General features: G+C 38.5%; 1 protein-coding gene across 2 annotated transcripts in view; it reads left to right on the top strand.

Moving 5' to 3' along the window:
• Positions 1-24,156, top strand: part of Tpk1 (thiamin pyrophosphokinase 1) — a 330,187-nt gene that overhangs the window by 167,996 nt on the left and 138,035 nt on the right. For both annotated transcript variants that reach the window (XM_085683895.2, XM_085683894.2), the window contains 2 exons: positions 1,650-1,745; positions 23,383-23,529. In XM_085683895.2, coding sequence (XP_085540021.1) covers positions 1,650-1,745; positions 23,383-23,529 — 243 coding nt within the window. The remainder of the gene's footprint in view (positions 1-1,649; positions 1,746-23,382; positions 23,530-24,156) is intronic.

The raw sequence follows: 24,156 nt of genomic DNA, 5'->3' as shown, positions 1-24,156 counted from the left end.
GGATTTGCCTGTTGAGGGTTCTTTCCTTTGTGTGATTGTTCTGTTGTCACTATTTTAAAAAGAAAGACAAATCTCAGTTCTTAAGTGTGGTATGGTTAGCAAGAAGATGCTGCCTCAGCCTACTGCCAATACACATTTCTATAAACATCTATAAAAATCTTACATTTAACATATTTAATATAATATGTTCCTAGATTTCAAAAAAATAAACATCATGAAAATATTTATTAGATACTTACTGTGTAGCAGACAGATGCCATAATGGGAAACCGTTCAGAAAGAACCATAATTCCTACCCTCAGGGAGTTCTCCATATAATGGTAGTTGGTGACAGCCTTATCAGTCACTTTTTTAATATCACTAAGTGATTCGCATATGTCTTTCTTTTTAAGACTGTTAGCTTTAGATCAGCCACTTGTTCATGCCCTTGCTTGGTGATTATAGAAAATTTCAATGTTCTTTTAGGGTCAGGAAATTATGACTTTGATCTTGTAAAGATGACATATGTGTCTTTTAGAGCATCATATATTTCTGAATGGTGAGAAATTAATTTTTTCACTGGTCACTTCGTTCTAAGGAAGTCATAAATGAATAACGTACAGGTTGAGCTTGACACATTAAAAGAGACCTTGAGGTAAAAGAAGAAGCCTTAAATCTACTGAGATGGTTCTTAGAATAATTTAGGAGTCCATATGGGTGTTTTTGTATCCTTGAAAACTCTTTGAATGGCAACTCTATACTCTGGGTATATTCAACTTTCCCTTACTCAGCTGCTTGTCAAGAGTCCAAAAATTGTTCCATTCCTGAATTAAGAAGTATAGAGTTCCATCCCGGTGTAGTTTTATACACCTTTACTCTGTATGACTTTGGGAAAGAAGATATCTTTTCAGAACCCCGGGTTCCTTACCCATCTACGTTCCCGAGAGATGAGGAACTGCATGCTCTCTTCTGGTTTTGTCCTCCGGAATAGGCCCCGGTGTCCTGCAGATGGCGGACACCATAAACTTATAAAGAGGCAAAGAAGGGATAACGTGCCCCGTAGTGTCTCAGGAATAAATCCAGACACACGTGTGCACAGGGGAGGTCCTTGTGCTGCTGCCCACCCGCAGAAGCAGAACTTTAAAGAAATCTTTTAGTACAGCGAACCAGATTTTCCCTAAAGTATAAAATATAATCTCTAGTTCAATATTAATGTTAGTTTTTCCATCCATGTAATGCAAATGATGAAGTCTGCTTTCAGAAAGTAGAGTTTTTTAAAGAAATGCTTTAATTTTAATTCAGGTAATTTCACTGTGAATATAATTTATTTTATTAATACAAAGTGCTTATGTTAATCTTGAATGTTATCACATCAGTATCTCTGAAGGACTGATTACATGTTTAAATATGTACTTTCCTTAGGGAAAATGATTGACATAATCATCTCATAATTGTAACTTCATTCCTGGTGTGTCCCTTTATGTGAAAGAAAAAAAGGCACAAAGATAATGATGCTGATTCTAATGAGGGAGTAGTCCTAGCCTCACAGGATTTATCTAATGATAGCGTATCTTTACTTTTATAGCATGTTCTTACTTTCAAAGCTTGTCCTTTTGATCATGTGCTGAAGTCATAGTTTATTCTTAACTTTCTCTGTCTTCAACATGTAGGGCTGCGATCTTATTTCAACTCCTGACCAAGACCATACTGATTTTACCAAGTGTCTTCAAGTGCTCCAAAGGAAGATAGAAGAGAAAGAGTTGCAGGTAAGATGTGTCCCTATCAAAATGGAAGGCCTGCTAGTCAAGATGCAGAAGACCATGTATATTTATTTATTTCTATGTTGTTACTTCTGAGTTTTCACCCTTTTCTTTCTTGTGTATCACATAAATCTGAACTGACCTGGATAAGCAAATTAATGAGTGTGCATAGATAAGAGACCACAAATATTGATGACTCAGAACTATAAATGAGTGAACTGGACCACATGTAATCCAAACAGATATTTTTGCCGGCTTAAAGTAATCAACACATCATCATTCTCACATACTATTGCCAGTTAGAGTTCTGTATGTTTTGTAATATTTCTGTTTAAATGTTGTGTCTTGTGTATACAAAACAGATATGGTCTTGATTTGACCCAGGAGCCATCATTGCAAAGTTTATGTAAAGAAATTAAAATACTGCTTTTATTGTATTTTAGCTAGAGAAGGCTTCTACTGATTTGCATTTGTGTATACTTTAATGATTTTCATCCATCACACAAATGTTCAATTAAATTAGTTAGTACACAGCCTATATTTCTTATACTTTCATTACCTGTTGAAGTGGTAAGAAATTTGTTTTAGGTCTTTCTTTAAATGAACATCTAGAAAATTACAACTGAAGCATTGAAGCATTGAATGATAAATTTTTATTGTTTGGTCTGGCAAGGGCAATAATTTAAGCCAATATGTATTATTAGTTGTATAATTTTACACCAAGGAAACACCCTTGAATATTAGAATGCTTTTGATAGCACAAGTATCAACAAATGCTTTCCAGTCTGATATCATTAGTCTACTGCAGAAGGGAAGCCTGCAAGCATGCCTCAGACATTTCCTTACTCTGCTTGATTTACATCACATGCTACGTGGCTTTGTCTTCACAAGGCTTCCTTGATGACGTCATTGCCACCAATACCTTTTACCCTTTGCAGCAGGGAGGGAAAGCTGTGAAGGATTTCTCATCCTTTTATACCATAAGCCAACTTCACTCTCAGAATCTCTCTATTATACCACCCATTGGTTGGCAAGAGAGGACGAGGGTCTGCTGTATGCTGTGGAGGATGAGGAGTGGGCTTGATCCACTGGGTTGTTTATTCAGAGTACCCAATATCCATCTGGCAGAAGGCATAGTGTGGGAGAAGCAACTCTAATAAGACCTTATTCTTTAGCAATGAGGTCCCTTGGAGATTTATTCCAGCGTATATATTCTACGTTGAGATAATAAATCTTCTTCTCTATTTGAAGAAAAACCTTGTTAACTGTCATAATTGGCAAGTAGTTCAATGTGCAGACACAACAAAAACAATTCAGTGAACATTGCTGAACTATACTAAATATTTCGTGCTATTTTTTCAACAGTAAATTGCTATAATTTAGCATTTGTTTACTAAAAAAGAAAAGAAAACAGCCAATTGAAAATTATCTACTTTAAACATATATAACTGGTTTTGGGTTTATTAAGAAAAAATTGTTAATCTTTGCAACTATATCTCTATTTTTCAAGCATTTTTGCAAAAATTATAAAAAATAGAAATGTAATTATGTGATTCCCATTTTATATAATTAATAGTATCTATAATACAGTGTTTAGTCATTGTGTTTCAAAGGAAACAATTATATCTCAAGTCATCAAGATCCCCACATACAGAAAACTCCCAAACTAAGGTAAAAGAAATGATCTGGAAAAAAAACAATGAAAGTATCAAAATAAAGAAATAATAATTGCTATTATTATTATTATTATTAAATATTATTATTACGTCCAATCAGTGAGGAGTTTTGAATGAGGTGCCTGCTAAGGACCAGCAGTGTGCACTCATAGCAATGACCTTGTCTTCCAGCTGTGCTGTCCTAGGTCTCCTGCTGCTGGGAGGAATATGTTTGGCTCTGGGGTGTTCAGGGAACAGCTTGGACTTCTTGCACTGTGTGTTGAAGGAGTTGCAGCTAGGTATTGGCATGCATGAACGTTTGTGTGGAGGAAAATGAAGTCATACCTGCCCTAGTGGTCACAGCCTCTGGCACGCTCTGAACCTGCATCTTCAGTCCTATACTAAGTGGATCTTTCTTACAGCTCCTTAAGTCTACTATATTCCCTCCTCTTCTGTTCCCAGGTAATTCTATGTGTTTGTCCTTTTATTTGAATTCCTGTTTTGTTTTGTTTTGTTTTTCTTTTCTTTTCCTTTCTTTCAACCATCCTTGACTGATTTGCCAGGCTTTCCTTAGTTGCCATGTAGCTTAGGGTCCACTCCTCCTCATTTCCATATAGCCCATCATTTCTCCTTTAGGGCATGCTGAACACTTTAAAGCATTTTGTTAATTGCTTCTAATTATTTGCACCAAGCTTTTCTTCGCATCTTTGCTATCCATCCCAGGAAGCTGGACTCAGGTTAAGGTGCTAGAGGCTTAATGAGCGTGCTTTGCATAAAGAGGCACTCTGAATATTTGGTGAGTTTGATATTTTGTGAACATAAAGAGAAGCAGTTACAGGAAGGCTTTTCAGGGGGCCTCTGACAGGCTAATAGGAGCTAAGCAGCAAAGGAGGAAAGCAAGTTTAAAGTCCACACCGTGCAACAAGGACAGATGGCTTGGTGAAGGCAGGAAAACACCATGTCCATTCTTCAGGGCCCCAGATGGACCTGAGAATTAAATTAACATGAGCTGGATCAATAGAAGAAAATGTGTGCATTTATTTAATACAGAGTTTACATAGCATGAGAATCATTGAAGAGATATGAAATCCCAAAGTAGCACTTAGGAACTGTTACTTAAATAATAGGCTAGACAAAGAAGATTTTCAATGAAATAGATTTTTTTCATACAGTATATTCAGATTAAGGTTTCCCTTCCTCCTACTCCTCCAAAATCCTCCTCACCTCCCCTTCTTTCCAGATCTACAACATTCTGTTTTTCAGTAAAACATAGGTACCTAAGGAATAATAATAAAATAAAATAAGATAAAGCAAAACAAACAAGCCTAAATATGTCAAAACAGCCAGACAAGAAAAGGAGCCAAAGAAAAGGCAGAAGAAAAACACATAGGCAGAGAGATACACACATTCTCTCACCCAGGAATCTCAAAAAGCACGCAGCTGAGAGTCATAATATGTGTGCACAAGACCTATATGGTTAAAAAATAACGCTGGCAGCATTATGAGACAAAGATGTGACTGAGTTTGTTTTGTCTGTGTCATTTACCTTCATGACATGGAGTCTACCCTTAAGAGTAGTTTGTTTCCCCCAGTGAGATGCCCCTCTAGAAAACTGAGTTTTTTATTTGCAAGTGGCTGTCAATTGGAGATAGCTTCTTATTAGGAAAGGAGCTATGTTTCCATTTCTTCTTTCAACTGCAAGGACCTCCATCTGGACCACACCCATGCAGGCCCTGTGCGCGCTGCTTCAGTCTCTGAGAGTTCATATGGGCTTTGATCCTATTGATTTAGGGGGCCCTGTTTTCTTAGTATCCTCCACCCCCTCTGGCTCTTCTTACTCTTTTACTGTCTCCTCTCCCACAGAGTACCCTGAGCCCTGAGGGGAGGAATTGATGGAGACATCCTCTTTAGGGCTAAGTGTTCCAAGGTCTCTCACTTTCTTCATAATGTTTGGCTTTAGGCTTTTTTATTTGATCCCATCATCTATGGGAGCAATCTCTGGTAATAGATGAGCAAGGCATGGATCTGCTTTCTTGGCCAGGGAAGGATATGGGGAAACATAGGCATGTTCTATTAGTACCTTAACTACCACCATGCAGGTCTCTTAATCTTCTCATCTTTGAGGATAAGCTGTTGCCTCTTCTACACAGGGACGTTTAAGAAACACTGTGAAGGCCAGAGACAGCTTTTTGCATCAACTTTTTCACGTGTTTCTAATGTAAATATTCAGCATGCTAGAGTGATCTATATATGTTGGGGTGGCTTATTCTGAGCTTCCTCAGTTTCAGTGAGCCAATAAAAGACAGTTTGAGAAGGTTATGATGAAGGAGACAATTATTATTTTAATATTTTAAGAAACATGCTTGGAGAGTGGGGAGATCGTTAATATGGCTGCACAAGCATGAGGACCTAAATTAGATCCCCAATACGATGTAAAAACAAGGTATGTTGGCATGTCTATAATCTTGAGGATTATAGGCGTTATATTTATTATAATGCTGAGGGTTATCCTCAGGACTGAGGAAGCAGTGGCAGGAGAATCCAGGCCAGACAGCCTAGTTGAATAGTGAGCTCCAGGTTCAGGAAGAAGCCTTTGTCCCAGAAAATAAGGTAGAGGGTGATTGAGGAAAACATCCAACGGTAACTTCTTGTACACGCACATGCACACACAAACAGCATGGCTATGCAAACTAAAGACTGTGTCGCTCGTGGTGAAGACTTGTTGAAGTAGCTGTCATCCGGGCTGAAGAGCAGGGTGATGGTAGTCTGTCCACAGCTGTGCTTACACTGTCTATACTTGTAGCCAAGGACAGTCTGAAAATATAAGCTAACTATTGCAGAAATCAGTAGTTGCACATGTAAAAACCTCTGTCCAGGGTTTCCATGCTGTGTTTGCTTCTTTCTCTTTAGTCATTCTTTTGTCGTTTTGTGTATTTGACTGGTGCCCACAGGATCGCAGTTCTCTTTGAGTGGTCCTATCTGTAGTCACACGCCTATCACAAAGCCTCCATCATTCTCTTCCCCCGTCTCATCACATAGCATAATGTTTCACACTGCTACAAGAAGAAAACGCGTTGGTTCTGTACAGTAATAGTTTGAGGCAGAAACCACATACACATAACCTTCCCTCCAGCATATTACTGTGTTTGTCCTGTTTCATTTTCGGTTACTATTATATTACCATGTATTAAATTTGAGGAAATGCAGTTTCTATGGGTTTCTATTGGATTTTTTTAAAACTGGAAGTATATCATGGATTTTTTTGATTTGATGAAATAGCAGGAGGTGAACATTAGAAAGGAAAATAATACAATATTCCCCTCATCTACCCTTCTATCTCAGCATGAGATCATGACAGTGTTTAAAATTTTCTTTTTAAAATGTATACATGAGGGCTGGAGAGATGGCTCAGAGGTTAAGGACACTGACTGTTCTTCCAGGGGTCCTAAGTTCAATTCCCAGCAACCACATGGTGGCTCACAACCATCTACAATGAGATCTGGTGCCCTCTTCTGGCTTGCAGTCATACATGGAGGCAGCACACTGTATTGTATACATAATAAATAAAAAGTCTTAAAAAGAAAAAAAAAGAATCTTTTAAAAAATAAATAAATAAATAAAATGTATACATGAACTATAATAAATAATCTTTTATGCTTCCCCTAATAAAACACATTTTCTATTTGATTTACCTCTTATTAATTTTTAAATATAAATTTGTCACAAAAATACAAGAACCTACTGCAAAATAAAATTTTAATTATACTGTAGATAAATGAGGTACACAGTGTAGTTAAACTTGGGGTTATGCCATATAACATTGAACTTTGCAGAATTTGAATTCAATATTGTTCTTAGCCTGAAGGAGTTTACTATCTAGAATATGAGACTAATTGAAGAAAAATCCCATGAATTATCTTTATTTCAAACCCAATTGCCCTCCAGTCCCATTATTCCACAGAAGGGTTCTTTGATGCATGTGAGTTTTAATGCTTTGCTTTCATGCTGCAGTATTCCTTATCTTAACAGACTCATGAATAATTCATTTATCAGGATGACATCTGATATGAATGAGTCTTCAAAAACACTTATTTTCTAGTGCTGTGTTTAAGCACAAGACCTAAAATGTGCTGTTCAATAGGAAACATTAAAAGTTGTGGCTCCAAGCACCAAAGACAATAATGTACACATTCTTAGAACTAAGCAGGAATACACCCTCAGTAGCAGAGAATGAGTGGATAGGTGTCCGTAAGGGATTTACTGGGATTGCAGGACAGTAATGTGATGACTTCCATTGCCAACATATTTTTGCATCAATACCACATATGTTTCTCTTGTTTACTGAGCTAAGACATCAACCTGGAGTCCAGGCTGGCCTGTAGCTTGCTGTGTATTACTCGCTCATCTCAAACATAGAGCAATCGTCTTACCTTAACCTCTGAGTATTGAGCTTAGATATGTAAATCTCTGTATCCAACATTTTCTTCCCCTCTTCCTCTTCCTCCTCCTTCTTCTTGTCTTCCCTCTTTCTCTCTTCCTTCCTTCTCTTTAGTCTTTTCCTTTGCCTCTTTCCTCCCTGTTTTTTCTTTGAGACAGAGTTTCACTCTGTAGCCCAAGTTGATGAGAAAACCACTGATGATATTTTAAATATAGATTTTATATTAATAATAAATAAATCAATTGACCAATAAATTTTATATTAATTTATCTCTGTGTTTTTAGCGATTTCATACTATACTGGTTTTATAGGCTAAAACTCAAGAACATTTTATCCTGTCTTTGCCATACCGTTCTAGGTAATTTTGAATAAAATAATGAAGTCTACTGAATAGGTATTGAGAACATCTATATTCTATTCAATCATATATAAATACTATATAAAAATATAGGACTATATATAAACTTAATGTTTATTCATTCCATAACCTGAGCAAATACTGACTTGTGATGTGTAAATGGTAGGAATAGTTTGTGTTAGTTAATTATGTCTGGATTTGATTTCTCCACTACCATGAAGCCTATATTAAAAATTATAGGTTATCCTTCTTTCATATTCTTCCCTCCATGTAGATGGATTGCCATTAAACATCAGCACATGCTGTGCATTTTAGACTGGTTACAGCCATTAATTACCCATATTGGATATAGGTATGCAGTATTTTTATGATGGTTTTTATTTTGCACATACTATAAACGTCTCATTTGAAAAAGCACCTCCTTTGGAAATCAAATTTAAGACGTATTCATTTGGATGTAGGAGGACTCGTGGATCCCTGAGCCCTTTTTTGTTTTCCAGCTGGCTCCATTGTAGCTTTTTCTGATGAGCCAACATCTTCAGCCAGATCTGAAGCAAAATGTAATATTACCTGTTAGTCTCTCTATCTGTCTGTCTATTAAGAAATTAACACATATCAAAGAAGACTAAGGATATCTGACAAAAGAATGTATTATCCTGGTGTGCGTCCTGAAATTGAAAGACGCCATGGATAGGTAGATGGTGAAATGTGAACAATTAGTAGTGAAGACCTTCAGCTTTAGTTGTGACCAGTGTTCCATGGTTGGAAGATGATAATGCACAAAGCTGGGTAAAGTACATACTGTCTGCATTACCTTTGTAGCACTTTTTTGTTTGTTTAATGTGGGGTGTCTTTGTATATCTGTTGTTGTCCTGGAATTTGCTCTGCAGACCAGGCTGGCCTCAAACTTATAGAAATCCACCTACCTCTGCCTCTCAAGTACTGGAAATAAAGGCATCCACCATCACCTGGCACCTTTGTAACATTAACTTTGTAAATCTAAAATTAGTTCAGAATAAGAAGTTTACTAGAAGAAATATATCATTGTTTTAAATGTGCTATTTCCATAAAATGGGAGCACAGGTTTTGTGACTAGTTTCACAGTGGTAGAGAACACGGAGGCTTCTTAGATGTAGGGAAAAAAAAACCCACCAGCGAATGGATTCACTCACCTTTAAAGGATGCCCTTAGAATATTTCCCATTTTGATTCTCTGCCTCATGTTTAGGCAGCTATTTAAATGAAAACTGTTGTAAAATATCATTTTTAAATGTGTTACATTTGTTTATCCTATAGAACAGTTGTTTAGTGATGCAAAGATGTGTTGCATTCTTTTATGTTGCATTTGTTTAACTCTGTGAAGCTGTGTTACTTTACCTGTCTATAACACCTGATTGGCTTAATAAAGAGCTGAATGGCAAGTAGCAAGGCAGGAGAAAGAGTAGGTGGAGCTGGAAGGCAGAGAAAATAAATGGAAGGAATAATCTGGGAGAAGCAAGAGGACAAGAGGAGGAGGTCTCCAGGGCCAAGCCACCCAGCCAGACATGAAATATAAAGCAAAGAAAATATACACAAAAATAGAGAAAGGTAAAAGCCCAGAAGTAAAAGACAGATGGAATAATTTAAGTCAATAAAAGCTGGCAAGAAACAAGCCAAGCTAAGGCCAAGCATTTATAAGAAAGAATAAGCCCTTGTGTGTGATTTATTTGGGAGCTGCATGGCAGGCGCTCCCAAAAGAGCAAAGAGTAAAAACCCCCAACAACAGAAAACTCTGCAAGGAAATGTTAGTTTGTTACTGGCGGCAGTTAAGCTGAAGGGGAAGCCCAGGACTTGGCTGTCTTTCCATATCTCCAAGGGATATGTTTCATAACACGGTGGAACGCCATCACATGTGGAACTGCCCCGTGCGGTGTGTTAACCAGAGGGACTCAAAGGACTCGCTGCTTATTTCTGCATTCTTTCTATGCCCTAATAACTTTCACCACTCTTCATCCTCCCTCCTTTGCCCTAGGTCTCTCTGTTGACATTGCATCACACCTGCCTCCTGTCCCTTCTCCTGTGTCCCTTGGCTTCTGCTAAGAGTACTGTGCTATTAACAGCCTTATCTAGCTAACTCTATCCAAAAAATACAAAACCGTATTTCTACTAGCTAACTAGTGAGACAGGCATTTCAGTGCCTAAAACAAGATTCACCATCTTTCTCACAATCTCATTCTCCTTATCTCACTCAATGGCATTACCATCCATCTACCTGTGTATACTTTAAAATTACCTTATGTAGTCCTCAGTGGCTGACCACACTTACTTAAAATTCTGCAGGTTTCTATCTCTTGCATACAGCTTTTTCTTTACAGTCTTACTACATTGACTCGGTTGTTTTTTTTCACCCTCTTTAGTCCATCCTCTTACTGAAAAGTCATATGTGATACATTACTTGTACATCTACTTTAAATCACTAATTATCTCCCTTTGTTATGTATTTGGGAAACAGCTGGCCAGTGACTGAATGTTTTTCCTGTAGCGTGTGTACACATTCCAGAAGATGCTGTGGCTTTCCTTTGCACATGCACTCTGTGATTCATCCTACGAGCTTTCATTCTCCTCAAACATTTGAGTAGATTTTAATAATGAGTAGAGTTATTATAAAAATAACAATCCAAATTTACTTTTTTCTAAACTATTAGTACTAATAGCATTATAACTACAATGTAGATGCTCGGGGTCTTGGGCAACACTTGGATCTCTGTTTAGCCATGTGATGGTAAATAGCTATTTAAGTCTCAATTTTAGTACGTGTAAAATATGAGTATTAACTTACCTTATAACAGAATCATATGGTAAGTCATGACCTCTAATATCCTCTAGTCTAATTCAGGAAACAGACAGGTGGAACAATTCAGATTTGTTGTAGATGTTGTACAATACCTTCAAATAGATCCAACTTTGTTGTTTGATAGATTTCTCTCAGATTGTATATCACGTGTGTCTGTGTCATCCTTTCGTTTGTCATTTATGGAAGAGATGGAATGACAGATATTCTGTGTAATGAGAATGTCGCTCATACTGACGAGGCTCTCCCTGGCCTCTCTGAGCAGAACTCCTCACCCTTCCTTTCCAGCCTGTTGACTCTCTTGTCCTCGTAGCCTCCCGTGTTCTTCTGTCTCCCTAGCATGATGGCGTCTGGCACACTCCACATCTAGGGTATTTGTTTCTTTGATATCTTTAAATGGTAGAATACAGGCTTCTCATGAACAGGTACTCATGCATGCCAGCTTTCTGTTATGTCCTCTGCACCCAAACTACATCTGGAACATGTAAGAGCCCCATAAATATTTATGAAATAAATGACCATGTTAAAATTTGGGAAAATCCTATTTAGTAATCCCTATTATCAAACATTAGTAAACATTTGGTCTAATAAAAAGCTGAACAGACAATAAATAGCTAGGCAGAGGAGGGATAGATGGGGCTGGCAGCAGAGAAAAAAGGGTGCCAGCCAGCCAGGGGTCAGTCACCTGAGGCCCTGCCAGCCAGACACAAGGAAGAAGGAAAGTAGGATGCTCAGTACATAGATGAGGTAAACAAGCCTTGGGGCAGCACATAGATTAATTAAATTTAAAAAGGTTAATTCCAGTTTAAAAAGCATCTAGAAATAAGCCTAAGCTAACGGCAACTATTTATAATTAATAGTAAGTCTCTGTGTCATGGTTTGGGTCTAGCAGTCCAAGAAAGCCTGCTACAGTTTCTCCTTCACAGAGAACAGAAATCTATTTCATAGTGCTGTGCAACAAGAGAAAATAAATAAACCTAGTGCTTTGAAGTGACTTGGGAGATGTTGCTAAGGACATAACAAGTGTCCCACCTTAGAGGCTGTGGCAGTCTAATTCATTCTTGCAAGAAGAGCAGTGTGCGTTTCTAGGCCCCACGACAAAGGTTATGTTTCTCTGATTACCAGGAATCTCAGTTTGATGACTCACTTCCAAATGGAATTTCCTATTAATGTATAGAGTGACAGCTTTGGTGGTTGTGGGAATCCTCTATGGGAAGACACAGGGCCTTATATGCAAGAGAGAGCTTGCTAGCAGTATGAAAATTCAGAAGCCAGTTCTGGAAAAAGCTGTGACTTGAGGCCTTCTGCAAGATTAGTGATTGTGCAAGAGAATGTGCTGGCTTGCTTAGTAGATAGAAATGCCTTTGTCTTTCTGTTTGCTTGATTTTGTTTCTCTTAGAAAGATATTGAATTCAGTAGTACCTATATCAATAAATGAGGTCACCCACATTAACAATGGTGTATATTTTTAAAGTGTGATTTCTGCATAGCTATTAAGTCTGAAAATCCTGAAATGATATTACTGCATAACATAGAGATTCTTATGCATATCAGTGTATCCTTAGTAGTGATTCACTAGTGATCAGGAGGAGAGCTATGACTCTTTCCTCTATCTAAGTATACTCTCTTTGTGTCATCTTGAGCGTAAATATCTCAGGAAGTTCCCTTTAAGTAGGAGAAGATGGAGTCCTGTGTACTCAGCTCCTGCCCATGGCTCTGCAGATAGAAGAGAAACTGTGTTCAGGCTCCCCTGGTGCTCTGCCTTCCTAAGAGCAGTTCTACATAGCATTCATGTCTGTTCAGGGTGCAGTTCCACATCGGCAAGTGCCGTGCTGCAGTCTACACGTGCAGGATATAACTGAGAGCACTTCAGCTTTGTTCCTGAGCACCGTCGCCTCCTAACACATGTGAATGTGTATCTTTTCTAACGTAAGCTCTCATATCGTGATGCCCTACAGCGCATTAAGAAACAGCACTATATGAACACAAATTGCATTGATCACCTTTTTATCTGTTTCAGATGCCTGTAAAATTGACCTGAAGGATTCTGATTTTTAAAAAAGCATTTATTAAAAATAAAACATTTCAAATTAATGTTTTATTTATTATCAAATAAACTTATTATCAAATAAATATTTTAGCTCAGCTCATAAGTTTACTATGATACTCATTTCCAGTATTTTTTGGAAAGTAGCAAATAACATTGTGAATATCTTCAAGGTAAATCTTTAGCATGATGGCATGATAAATATGTTATATACATGGATTAACATGTGTGAAAAGTTACTGCATTGCAAGAAGTAAGATTTAGTGTCACTGCAGTGCAGACAGCTTTTCATTTGCCATTATACAATGGTCGAACTCATATCTGGAAGTCAAAGTCCTAATACCAAGTGCAAAATTTGCTATCCAAACATTCTGTTCTTCCTAATGGTAGAAAGGGATTCATTAACATAGGCTATGTTTCACCATCTTGCAATATCAAATGATTATACTACAGCAGGTCTGATAGCTTCCAGTTACAAACTACACACTAAAAAGTGAAGATAATGCTTAAGTAGTAAGCACTGAGGAAATCATGCATGAAAAACACTGCAAATAGCCAATTCTTATTCTTCCAGAAGTGGAAACCCGGCATTTGATGCATCATGTTAGACAGGAATATGCAACTACGTGTTGTTTTATGGGTGAGGCAAAGCAAGAAATATTGTGGAGTGAGACTGAGTGATCACGAGGCAAGGTGTTCTCATTGCTATTACAAATGACCACACTTCCAGAAGTGGGAACCGTGGGGACCAGATGTCAGTGCACTTCCAACATGGTTTGGGGAAGCATCTGCTTCCTCTTTACCTGCACAGCTATGAATGAAGAAAGATGGTGCCTGTCCTATCTCGTGGAACCGACAACCCATTTTCCACAGATAGAGAAGGAGAGTGTACAAGTTGCGAGTCCTTTTGGATATTTATCTTGAGTAGAACAGCGTGCATGTTAGAGAATTTTTAGCCATTGTGAAAAATTCTCAGTATATTTTAGTAGGATTTCAAAACCAAACTTTTCAATTTTTCATTTGGCTACCAATCAGTAATTTAGCCTCAATGGGCAACATCTATATAACATCAGTTGTAATAACCTAAGTCTGTTTCCAATCAGTGAAAACCTAGGAATGTGTCCTAAGTTATGTTTTCATTTTCATCTGAATAACTACCATGGGAGGGCTGCTATAGGAGATGTGAACATTACAAACCGTGAATGATACATCTTCTCATTTCTCCAAGGTCTGTAATTCACAAAAAAATACTTTAGAATTCTTTTTTCCTAGAAATATTTTCATATCCTGACAGCGGGAGGTTTGGACACAAAAATTATCTCCAGTAGGCCTTATACTATTCCTGCTGCTAATTCCTACACACTCTCGTTTTCTGTAATTTTACTCATAAACATATTGCTGACTTTTCTTCACGAAGCTTTTAATTTTCAGCAGAGTTAAGTAACAAAATTAAGCAAAATTAAAACTGAAAGACTCACGAGAAATGGTTTTATTCTATTCTGCTTTCCTTGCCACTCTCTTCTTGGTTGTGGAAATGTTGACCATGCAGATTTGCTCCTGGAATCCATCAGATTATTTACATCAAGAAGGCAGAATAATGCATTTCTACATCTTTCTAGATACACTTATTAGTACTGAAAGCTCTGATATCTCAAGAGAACTCCTTACTATTACTGGAGAACGTATACTCGGCTCAGACAAGGAAATGTGAGTGTCCAGGGGTCCTTCTTGGGGGAAAGACTGCATCATTACCAGGCTGACTTTGATACGTTTGACTACAAGATTTGGAACTTTTCCAGGGTAAATTCTCAAAAGCATTGGGGTCCTGTGGGAGTGAACTCAGCAATTATGCTCCACGTTGGCATGTACTGTACTTAAAACTGAAGGGCCGCATGGGTGTTTGAAAGCAATATGAGAACAGGTGAGCCAATCTCTAGCTACACCAAGTGGGAGGATTGAAGCAAACAGGAAAACCCATCCATCTCTACACAGTATATGTGGAGGTCTAGGGAGGGAAACGGACACAGCTGTCATCAGAACCAATTTGTTGGGTCTGCTTATAGAGAACTGTGAGCTCTAGGTAAAGAATCTGCATCTCCAGGTAATGGTACTCCACCAAAGAACATTACAAGATAATTTAAAAAATAATTGTGTGGTTGTAGTTTCCAGGCTGGACTGGAGAATGTCATGACAGTAATGTAATGTAATGACTAATTCACTTGCAAAGTTGCTCCAAGAGTATACTTATTTTTTCCATCAGGGGTTTTAGAAAAGAATGTAGACACTAGAAATTAGCAGTAAAGCATGTATTTGGTGTTGAGTTGAATTTGTTGTCTGCTTGTTTGTTTGTATCATTTAGTCTTGAGCCCTCAAACAAACTATTCAGATAATAAACATTTGATATGTGTGTTAGTCACTCTGCTAATTGTTGTCGGTTGAGAAAAACAAACTGAATGAGATGTAGTTCTGATTTGAGAATTTGCTGTCTTCTGGAGCAAATGCCCTTGTGTTTGTATTATCTAATGTCTTGTCGCCATGATAGCACAGAGGTCTAGTACTATGGGTGGCAGGTTGATATTTCCTGACCCCGCTCCTGCTTTCTGCCGTATGGAGATGCAGAGTGTCAATCTGCAGATCAGTACAAGTCCTCACCAAAACTGGGTGCACTTCCACCTTGGACTGTGCGCCCCCTGAACCGTGAGCAGGGAGTATCGCTCAGGTTGTGCTGGCTGTGCTCCTTTCTTATAGCTGGCCAAGCTCAACTGACAGAAATGCTTCTCGCATTTCTTAATCAACAGCGTGTTTAATAAAGTATGTGTCCAAAGAAACTAACTTTTCTCAGTAACAGTAACGTAGTAAAGTGGTCATCCTTTGAAATGACTAATCACACCCTTTCTAAGGAAGGAGAGGAAAGGTAATGGTCTAGAGAATTGCCTTCTTGTAAGGTTTTCTGAGAACTATGTCTGAATTGGAAACATAGGGTGTAAATTGAAGATTGAGTTTAAGGCCCAGCACTGAAGGGAATTTGCTACCTTATAAACTCTAGAAGGTCAAACCTTAATTTTAAGCAGAACATTGGCAAGATCAGATTTGAGATGGTAAACGTAGCTGACATTACTAAATAGACAATTGCTTAGCTTTTATAAAGGTCACCATGTGGGTATTGGCCAGGCAGACCAGTATGGTTGACCATGTAAAATTATTCATGCACTGTGTATTGGAGGACAGAATAAGAATTATTTGAGAAAATTCAGGAATCTACGTGTGTTTGAATAGACTCCCCACTAGCTAGTCACTGCAAGTATGATTTATTCCATACCCAAACAGGCTGCCATTAACTGTGCCCTGAGATGGTAAGATGCGATGGCTTCCCCGAAGCACTGCCACCACGGACGCCAGTGCCTGTGCTTATTAGTGTAGCCTGTGCTGAGGCCAAAAACGCCGAGACCTTCACTTTCTCTGGCTTCTCGTTTTGCTTCATGCCGGTCACTAGAATCATTTTATATGCTAATTAAAACATGTGTTTTAACTATTTTGTTTGCTTTAAACCATTTTCTTTTGCTTTTTATCTGTAATGATCGGATACTCCTGGCTCTAGTTAATTTGTTTGCCCTGTCTTCACCCAATTATTTTGTCAGTGAATGATATTTGCTCTTCCATCTTCAAATTTTATAACATGTAATATAATTGAACCAATTCTCAAACTTTTATTGAAGCCTCATCGTTGTATAGTGTAAATCTCTAGAAGTTAAGAGCTGGTAATTATGTAGTGTAATCTGACTGAAACCTTTGTGTTTGTTCTCGTTAGGTTGTCTATGCGGACACTTCATTCTTCCGTTCTGAGGCAGGGGAAGCGTATGTCTTGGTTTGTCCAGCAATGTCCCTATTTCTGCATTCTGTATTTATAATATCCACTTTTACTTTCACAAGCATCTCACTTTGTACATTAAATTATATGATTACCCTATCAGGGAGAACCACAAGGAAACTGCCCAGTTATGCATCCCCAGAATTCAATTTCTAGAAAGTAAATGTAATTAAAATATGCTGACAGTCACTGTTCTTACAGGAGATGGTGCATGTTGTATCTAAGTCTTTTTGAGGTCAAAGAAAGAAAAAACTTGTCATTTGGTTACTGAAAGGTTTTTACTGCTTTAATAGAAAAGTAAAATCACTTCTTCACGTGGTATTATGTGCCCCTCAGCCTTGCCATGGCTGTTAAGACATTTAAAGCAAAGCCCAGTTTGTCACTCATTTTTCAAGACAAAATAGTTTCAATTACTATTTAACTTATAATAATAAAAACAGAGAACCTAATGTGGTGGTTTGAAAGATAATGACCCTCCAAAGGAAGGGGCAGCAGTATTAGGAGGTATTACTTTGTTGGAGTAGACGTGGTCTTGTTGGAGTAAGTGTGTCACTGTGGAGGTGGGCTTTGAGGTCTCCTATGTTCAAGCTATAACCAGAATAACTCAGACTCCGTCTACTCAGAGCTCAAAATGTAGAGCTCTCGGCTCCTTCACCAGCAACCTGTCTTCTTGCATACTTCCATATCCAACCACAGTGATAATTAAACCTCTGAAACTGTAAGCCACCCCTTCTCAATGCTTTTCTTTAAAAGAGTTGCTGTGGTCATGGTGCTTTTTCACAGCAATAGAAATCCTAAGACACCTCACTAGGAGAAAGAAGTGAAAAGAATCTTGAAAAACTTGCTAGTAACTTTAGTTCAGACACCAAGTAAAACCCAGAGAGTTCATGTGGCATGGATGCAGCTAGCTGGCTATTCGGGTGTGGATACTGTAGATGGATCACTAATGTAACACGGAATTTTGAGATAGATTTTTGCTAAATGCCATGACCTATGAATAGCCACACAACTTTTATTGCTATCACAATAAAATTAGTTAGTCTTGCTAACTAATAAATCGTGAACTATCTTGATCTGCATGCAGGAAATGCATACAAATCAATCAGGATATTCTATTTTTTCCTATTCATTGTGTTATAAAGGAGAGCACAGTAGATGTTTGCTGGCATGTGTATATATGAATCAAACATACAATCTAACAATAAGAAACTGAACTTTTAAGCCAGAGAAAAATATCACTAGATAATCTCACTCTTACTGCCTATTGCTATAGCTTTCATAGTTATGTGTTAATGACATTATTTTTTAAAAATAAAACACTTTTTTGTCAGTATTTGTCTACAATACTGGTACATGGTAAATTCCATTTATTTCAGATTCTTCTTCCATTATACCTACATCTCATTACTTTGAACTCTCCTTTCCCTTTTTATCACAGTGACTCAGTTTTGTCCACATGTATGTATTGTAGTTGTGTCTGTAACAGCATGAAAACTTCCCCCTAATCTCTGTTTATCCCATCTCCTCTTGTACCCTCATCCCATATTTCTTTCCCTCCAGCACTTACATTTGTTGACTATTCTTTTCTACTGTCCTTCTGTTCTTGTTTCACTCATCCATCTGTTCAATAAATACTCACTGACTCTGCCATACTTTGTTCTAAGTACTAGGAATAGAAAGCCTCCACCTTCATGTTAATTGTAGTGTATTTCTACAGTGATAACAGGATATACTAAATCATTAAACTGTTTAGCATTGTGATTATTAGAGGGGTGGGAGTTTTAAAGCAATGGAAGTAAAGCCATCAAATGAATATCTGGGGATAATGTGCTCCATAAAGAAGGAACAGCAACCGGGTGGTGATGGCACATTCCTTTAATCCCAGCACTCAGAAGGTAGAGGCAGGCAGATCTCTTTGAGTTCGAGGTCAGCCTGGTCTACTATCGCATTCTTCTTATCAACAATGAAGACGCAACAGCAACCGGGTGGTGATGGCACATTCCTTTAATCCCAGCACTCAGAAGGTAGAGGCAGGCAGATCTCTTTGAGTTCGAGGCCAGCCTGGTCTACTATCGCATTCTTCTTATCAACAATGAAGACGCAACACCGGACTCTTCTTAACTGCAGTTTTATTCATGCCCTTAAAACAATCTTCTCATCCTTTCACACCTCTCCCAAACTCTCGCCCTGGGGGAAAAGCCAGTCTACAGCTTAAATAACCTCTGGGTAGCCAACCCTAGCAAGCCACGTGGGAGACGCAGATAGGTCCAGAAACGCAGAAGCAAGCCAGATCTTAGCGTTAGCCATATATGGAGTTGACCACACCTGAAAGCATTCACCGTTGGAAAGGTGGAAGGCAGGAATCAGCGCCACCTGTAAGGCATGGCACCACATGACTCTCTACAGTCTACAAAAGCTAGTTCGAGGCAGGCACAAAGCTACAGAGAAACCTTGTCTTGAAAAAAAGAAAAAAAAAACCCAAAACCAGAGAAGGAACAGCAAGTGCTGAGATAGAAGGTCGTGGTGAGTTCATGCAGTAAGAGAGACAAAGACAAAGGAGGTATAACTGGAATAGAGAAGTGAAGAGAGGAGAAATGGGATTGGGAGCAGTGAGATTACAGAAGTGACCGGAGAACAAACCCCGTAGGCATTTGTAAGTCCTTGTAAAAATCACTGTCAGTCTCCTGGACAGTTTTGAGAAGAAGAATGCCATAATAAGATTGACATTTTAGCTGGATTCTTTTGGTTACTAAATTAAGATAGATTGCAGACAATATTGAAAAAGTAACTCTCAATTAGAGGTTATTGCAATTCATGTGAGGCATAGAGGTGGCTCATATTCCTCCCCAAGTGTTGGTGGCTTGGCCATGTTCCTAATAAAATTGTGGTAGTGAGTTGAGACATTCTGAGACTGGTTGGGTATTAAAGCCAGTATAATCTATATGGAAAATAGATGATTAAAAAAATGAGGTAGACCTCAGTCATTATTCTGTGGGGTTTAGGTGGAGCAGTTGCTGGGGGTGGATCTTGAGAAGTGAATGACAGTAAGCAGCGGATACAGGAGCATGAGCTTCAGGAGAGGAGGGCCCAAATCTGATACCCAGACTGTGGGTATTCTCTGCTGCTATTTACACTTTCTCACCGGGCACCTACCATTAGGCACCAGGAGCTTTGTGGAAACTCCTGGATTCATATAGTCTCTGGAGCCTTACCACAGTCTGTTCTCTGAAGCACCTCCCACCTTACAAGCTTCTATACCTAAAACAGCTTCCTGCCCCTCCTTTGGTCTGTGCTGCCACTCTAGTTTTGAAAATAGTCTACACCAGCTCACCTAAAGCAACTTCTGACGGAAGGCTTTAGTTGCATTTCTCCATCTTTTCCCATTCACTTTCTTTGGTGCTTGGGATACTTCCTAACAAATGTTGGATGATCAATAAATATTTCTGTCTTTCTTGTTTGCCATTTGCTTATTAATGCAACTTATAAATATGTGAATTGTATATGTAAGGTAATAAAAGTCACGTGTTAATGTTTTTCAAATGCCACTAACTATTCTGCAGGAGAGCTCATTGGGTAAAATGCTTACTGTGTAAGAATGAATAACTCATTTTGGATCAACAGTAGCCATAGAAAAACTAGGCATAGTGGTGTGGTAACCCTAGCCCTAACAAGAGTGTGGGGCTTGCAGAAAGAGATAGATCTCCACCCTGGCTCCTTGGTCAGACAGCCTAGCCAGCATTCATGAGATATGGGTCAGTGAGAGACCCTGACTCAAAAAAACATTGCAGAAGGGATGGTGAGATTTTCCTCAACAGTTTGTACTTTCTCTTCAGAAGACTCATTTTGTTCCCAGTTCCCACATGGTGACTCACATTCATCCTCACTCCAGTCCAGGTGATCCAACACCTGACCTCTGTGGGTGACAGACGTGCCCTTGGTGCAAGTGTAGACATGAAGGAAAAACACTCATGCTTTTAAAGTAAACAAATCTTTTGAAAATTAAGAAAATACTAAAACATGGAAAATGGTTGAGGAAGATACCTGACATCAACCTCTAGCCTCTATGTGCTTGCCTATATGCACACAGGCATGCCTGTCCACACACACACACAAACACACACCACACATACATGCACACGCATGCATGCACTCACACACCACAAACAGACACACATGCACACACACACCACATACACAGACACGCACATGCACTCTCACACACACTTCAGTTTTTATCTAAAGTACCTACAAATAAGCTGAAAGAATTTGTCATTTAGAGAAGCACAATTATATAGAAATTCATTATGTTAACTCAGCCTGGATCTCAGCTTTGTGCCACTATTTCTTACCATTTGTTTTTCTCCGAGTTCTTGTATCCTCAGCTCCCTCAGGAAATCCCCATAGGCTACCCCATTGCACACACTGCTATTGCCTGTGGTTCATGGACCCGTGGGCATGGGACCATTCATGTATGTCAAAGGTTCTCACAAGAAATGAATGGGAAATGCTAAAAGTAAGTGCATGGGGCTTTAAATGTCCAAAATGAAGGTTTTCTCACAGGCCACATATGGCCTGTTTTAGGTGGAACTTCCTGCCCCATTGGCACTCATGCAGAGATATTCCTCTAACCTTGGAAATCTTACGAGTGTGTGTCAAGGGTGCGTCTGCTCCTCCTTCTGAATATGAAGTCCCATTCCGAGCTAGAAAAGCAGAACTTGAGAAGGAATCCAAAGATGACCCCGTGAACCCACCTGCGGCTTGCACTGATGCTCCAGTGTTTCTAATCAGCCTTGCTAAATACTTCCTGTAGGGAAAATGAGTAGTGATGAGGAGAAATGCTGCTTCTGAAAAATTCAGTGACTGATTTACAGATATTACTTATTCATTATGCTGTCCCATTGCAGAAGATGGGAATTAAATTCCAACCTTAAAGGTTATAGGATCCCTCAAGGCCTAGAGTATATTAATGAAAAGTTGAGAACCTGAAAAAGATTCAAGAATCTGCATAGTGAATAATCTTCCTTCAAACCTAGATTCTGAAGTGAATTTAGACTCAGGTGGGACTATGACAATGCATTTCTCTTCAGTTTAAAACAAACTGGCTTTTGTGTTCCTGGGGTCATAAATCATCCTGACTCAGCTGGACTGGAGTGGGCTTTACTGTGACATCTGTAATGTACATGTAGAACCTATCTGATTCCCAACAGAAGCTGACTCTGTCTCACGTGTTGGGTTGCTAGCAGTGAGTTTGCTCTTTCCTCTAAAGATGAACTCATACCTACAGGATGCCTCTGTAGTTCAAATGACAGCTGTTTCCTATGTTTCTCTAAGCCACAAATCTGTTAGCGCTATAGAGGACTCACTCTAAAGAACCACCTAGGTACTATAGATGTGTGGTTTGTCTGTCTTCAACTACTCAAGCTTGAACGTGAAGCATCTTATCCAAACGTAAATCCCTATTCTTCCAACACTGATAAGGTCATAAATAGGAAGTGCATGCCAAATTTCTTCATTCTTCTTTGCAATTTACATTTTGATGTTTTGATAGAATCCCATTATTATTTTTATATCCCCACCAAATGATGATGCATCTATTTCCTCTTCTAGTAATATCTCACTCTTTCTCTCCCTCTCTTCCTCTGTGTATGTGTGTGTGTGTGTGTATGTGTGTGTGTGTGCATATGTAAAAAAAAATCTCTTTAGTTATTGGTGTCTTAAGCATTTTATATATGTTAGTCACTATGCAAATCACCAGAACTAAAAAACAGTTAATAAAGTAAGCAAATAAATAAATTAAATTGATAGACAAAACACTGACTAGTCTCACAGGTGGCTGTCACTTGCAATTCCTCTCAGAACTGAGCAGACTCTATTGATGCTCATGTCCTAGATTATTTTTATGAAACTCTGCCATCTTTATAGACCACATATTATGTGAATTTTAATATATTTTAAAACCTACCAACAAAATACTTTCCCGTTAAGCAACTACAGCTATATAGATTGATGATTACTGCAAGTTTTCAATGAATGCAAGGTTTTAGTACACTATCATAATTAAACTCTTCTTCCCTCTCTGCTTCATGACCAGTCTGTAAGCTCTGACTATATGGACATGCTATGAATCAGAGAAGCCGTCTGCATGGAAGGAACATATGAATGAAGTGCTAAAGCGAGACTTACCGGTTTGCTAAGTGCACAGGCAGACAGTAAAGACTGAACTTGCTAATGTAGAAATATATGTTGACGCCCAGCTTGGCCACATTCCAGCTCAGTGACCTTGAACAAGCAACTTGTTTTCTCCTCTGAGGAGCAGAAATTGTGCTCGCTTTCCTTTTTGTTTATCAAATACTACAGTAATGAAAGCACTGTTCAAGTATTTGATGCTGTCTCTCATGGTTTTATATTGTTCAAATATATGACTTTCACTTTCACCTTCCTTGCTCAGGTCGACATGATCGTGACCCTGGGAGGACTTGGTGGACGTTTTGACCAGATAATGTCATCTGTGAATACCCTTTTCCAAGCCACTCACATCACCCCTTTGCCAATTATAATAATCCAAGAGGAATCTCTCATCTACCTCCTCCAACCCGTGAGTAAACAGTAGCCCTCATTAGGACTCTTGGAGAGCAGGAGAGTCCTTGGCCTGCATGATGTGTTTTGGCGAAGCCTGCTTGCTTGTAGTTGTTTGTTTTTATCTACGGCCGAAATGACTGAACACAAAGGTAGTAAAATACTCAGAATCTCTGTCAGTTGTTTTTGTTTTTGTTCAGAGAGAAGGGAAAAAATTATTTTAACTGTTAAGTAAATTCCCTAAGAATTAAATTTAGCACTTTTGCGTTGTGAGCAGCTAAATATGAATGACACTTGAGAAAACCCTCAACAGGGAAACACAGGCTTAGCAAATATTTTAATCGGAATCCTCGTGTAGTTAGAATGTTGTTATTATAATTGGAAACTGGATTTGATTTTGTTCAACACTTTAAAGAAAATCTTTAGCTTTTACTATTCATAAGTTGCCTGATTATTAATTTTATTCCCTCAAGTAATTTTCTAAAGATGATGTCACTCATTTCCAATGCAAGCATCAAGAAATTTTCTGCCAGTGTGGAGCACAGAATAGTAGTCTTACTATAGAACCAAATTCCATAAGATTGACTGGGGCCTGCAGTTAACTTATCCTGCATGAGACTTTTTAAGGAAAATGAAGCATTTCTTT

Source organism: Myodes glareolus, chromosome 25 (assembly GCF_982192425.1).
Source record: "Myodes glareolus chromosome 25, mMyoGla1.1, whole genome shotgun sequence".
NCBI classification, from domain to species: Eukaryota; Metazoa; Chordata; class Mammalia; order Rodentia; family Cricetidae; genus Myodes; species Myodes glareolus.
Note: the sequence above shows the minus strand (reverse complement) of the source record. Positions and strands in the feature narration are given on the sequence as shown.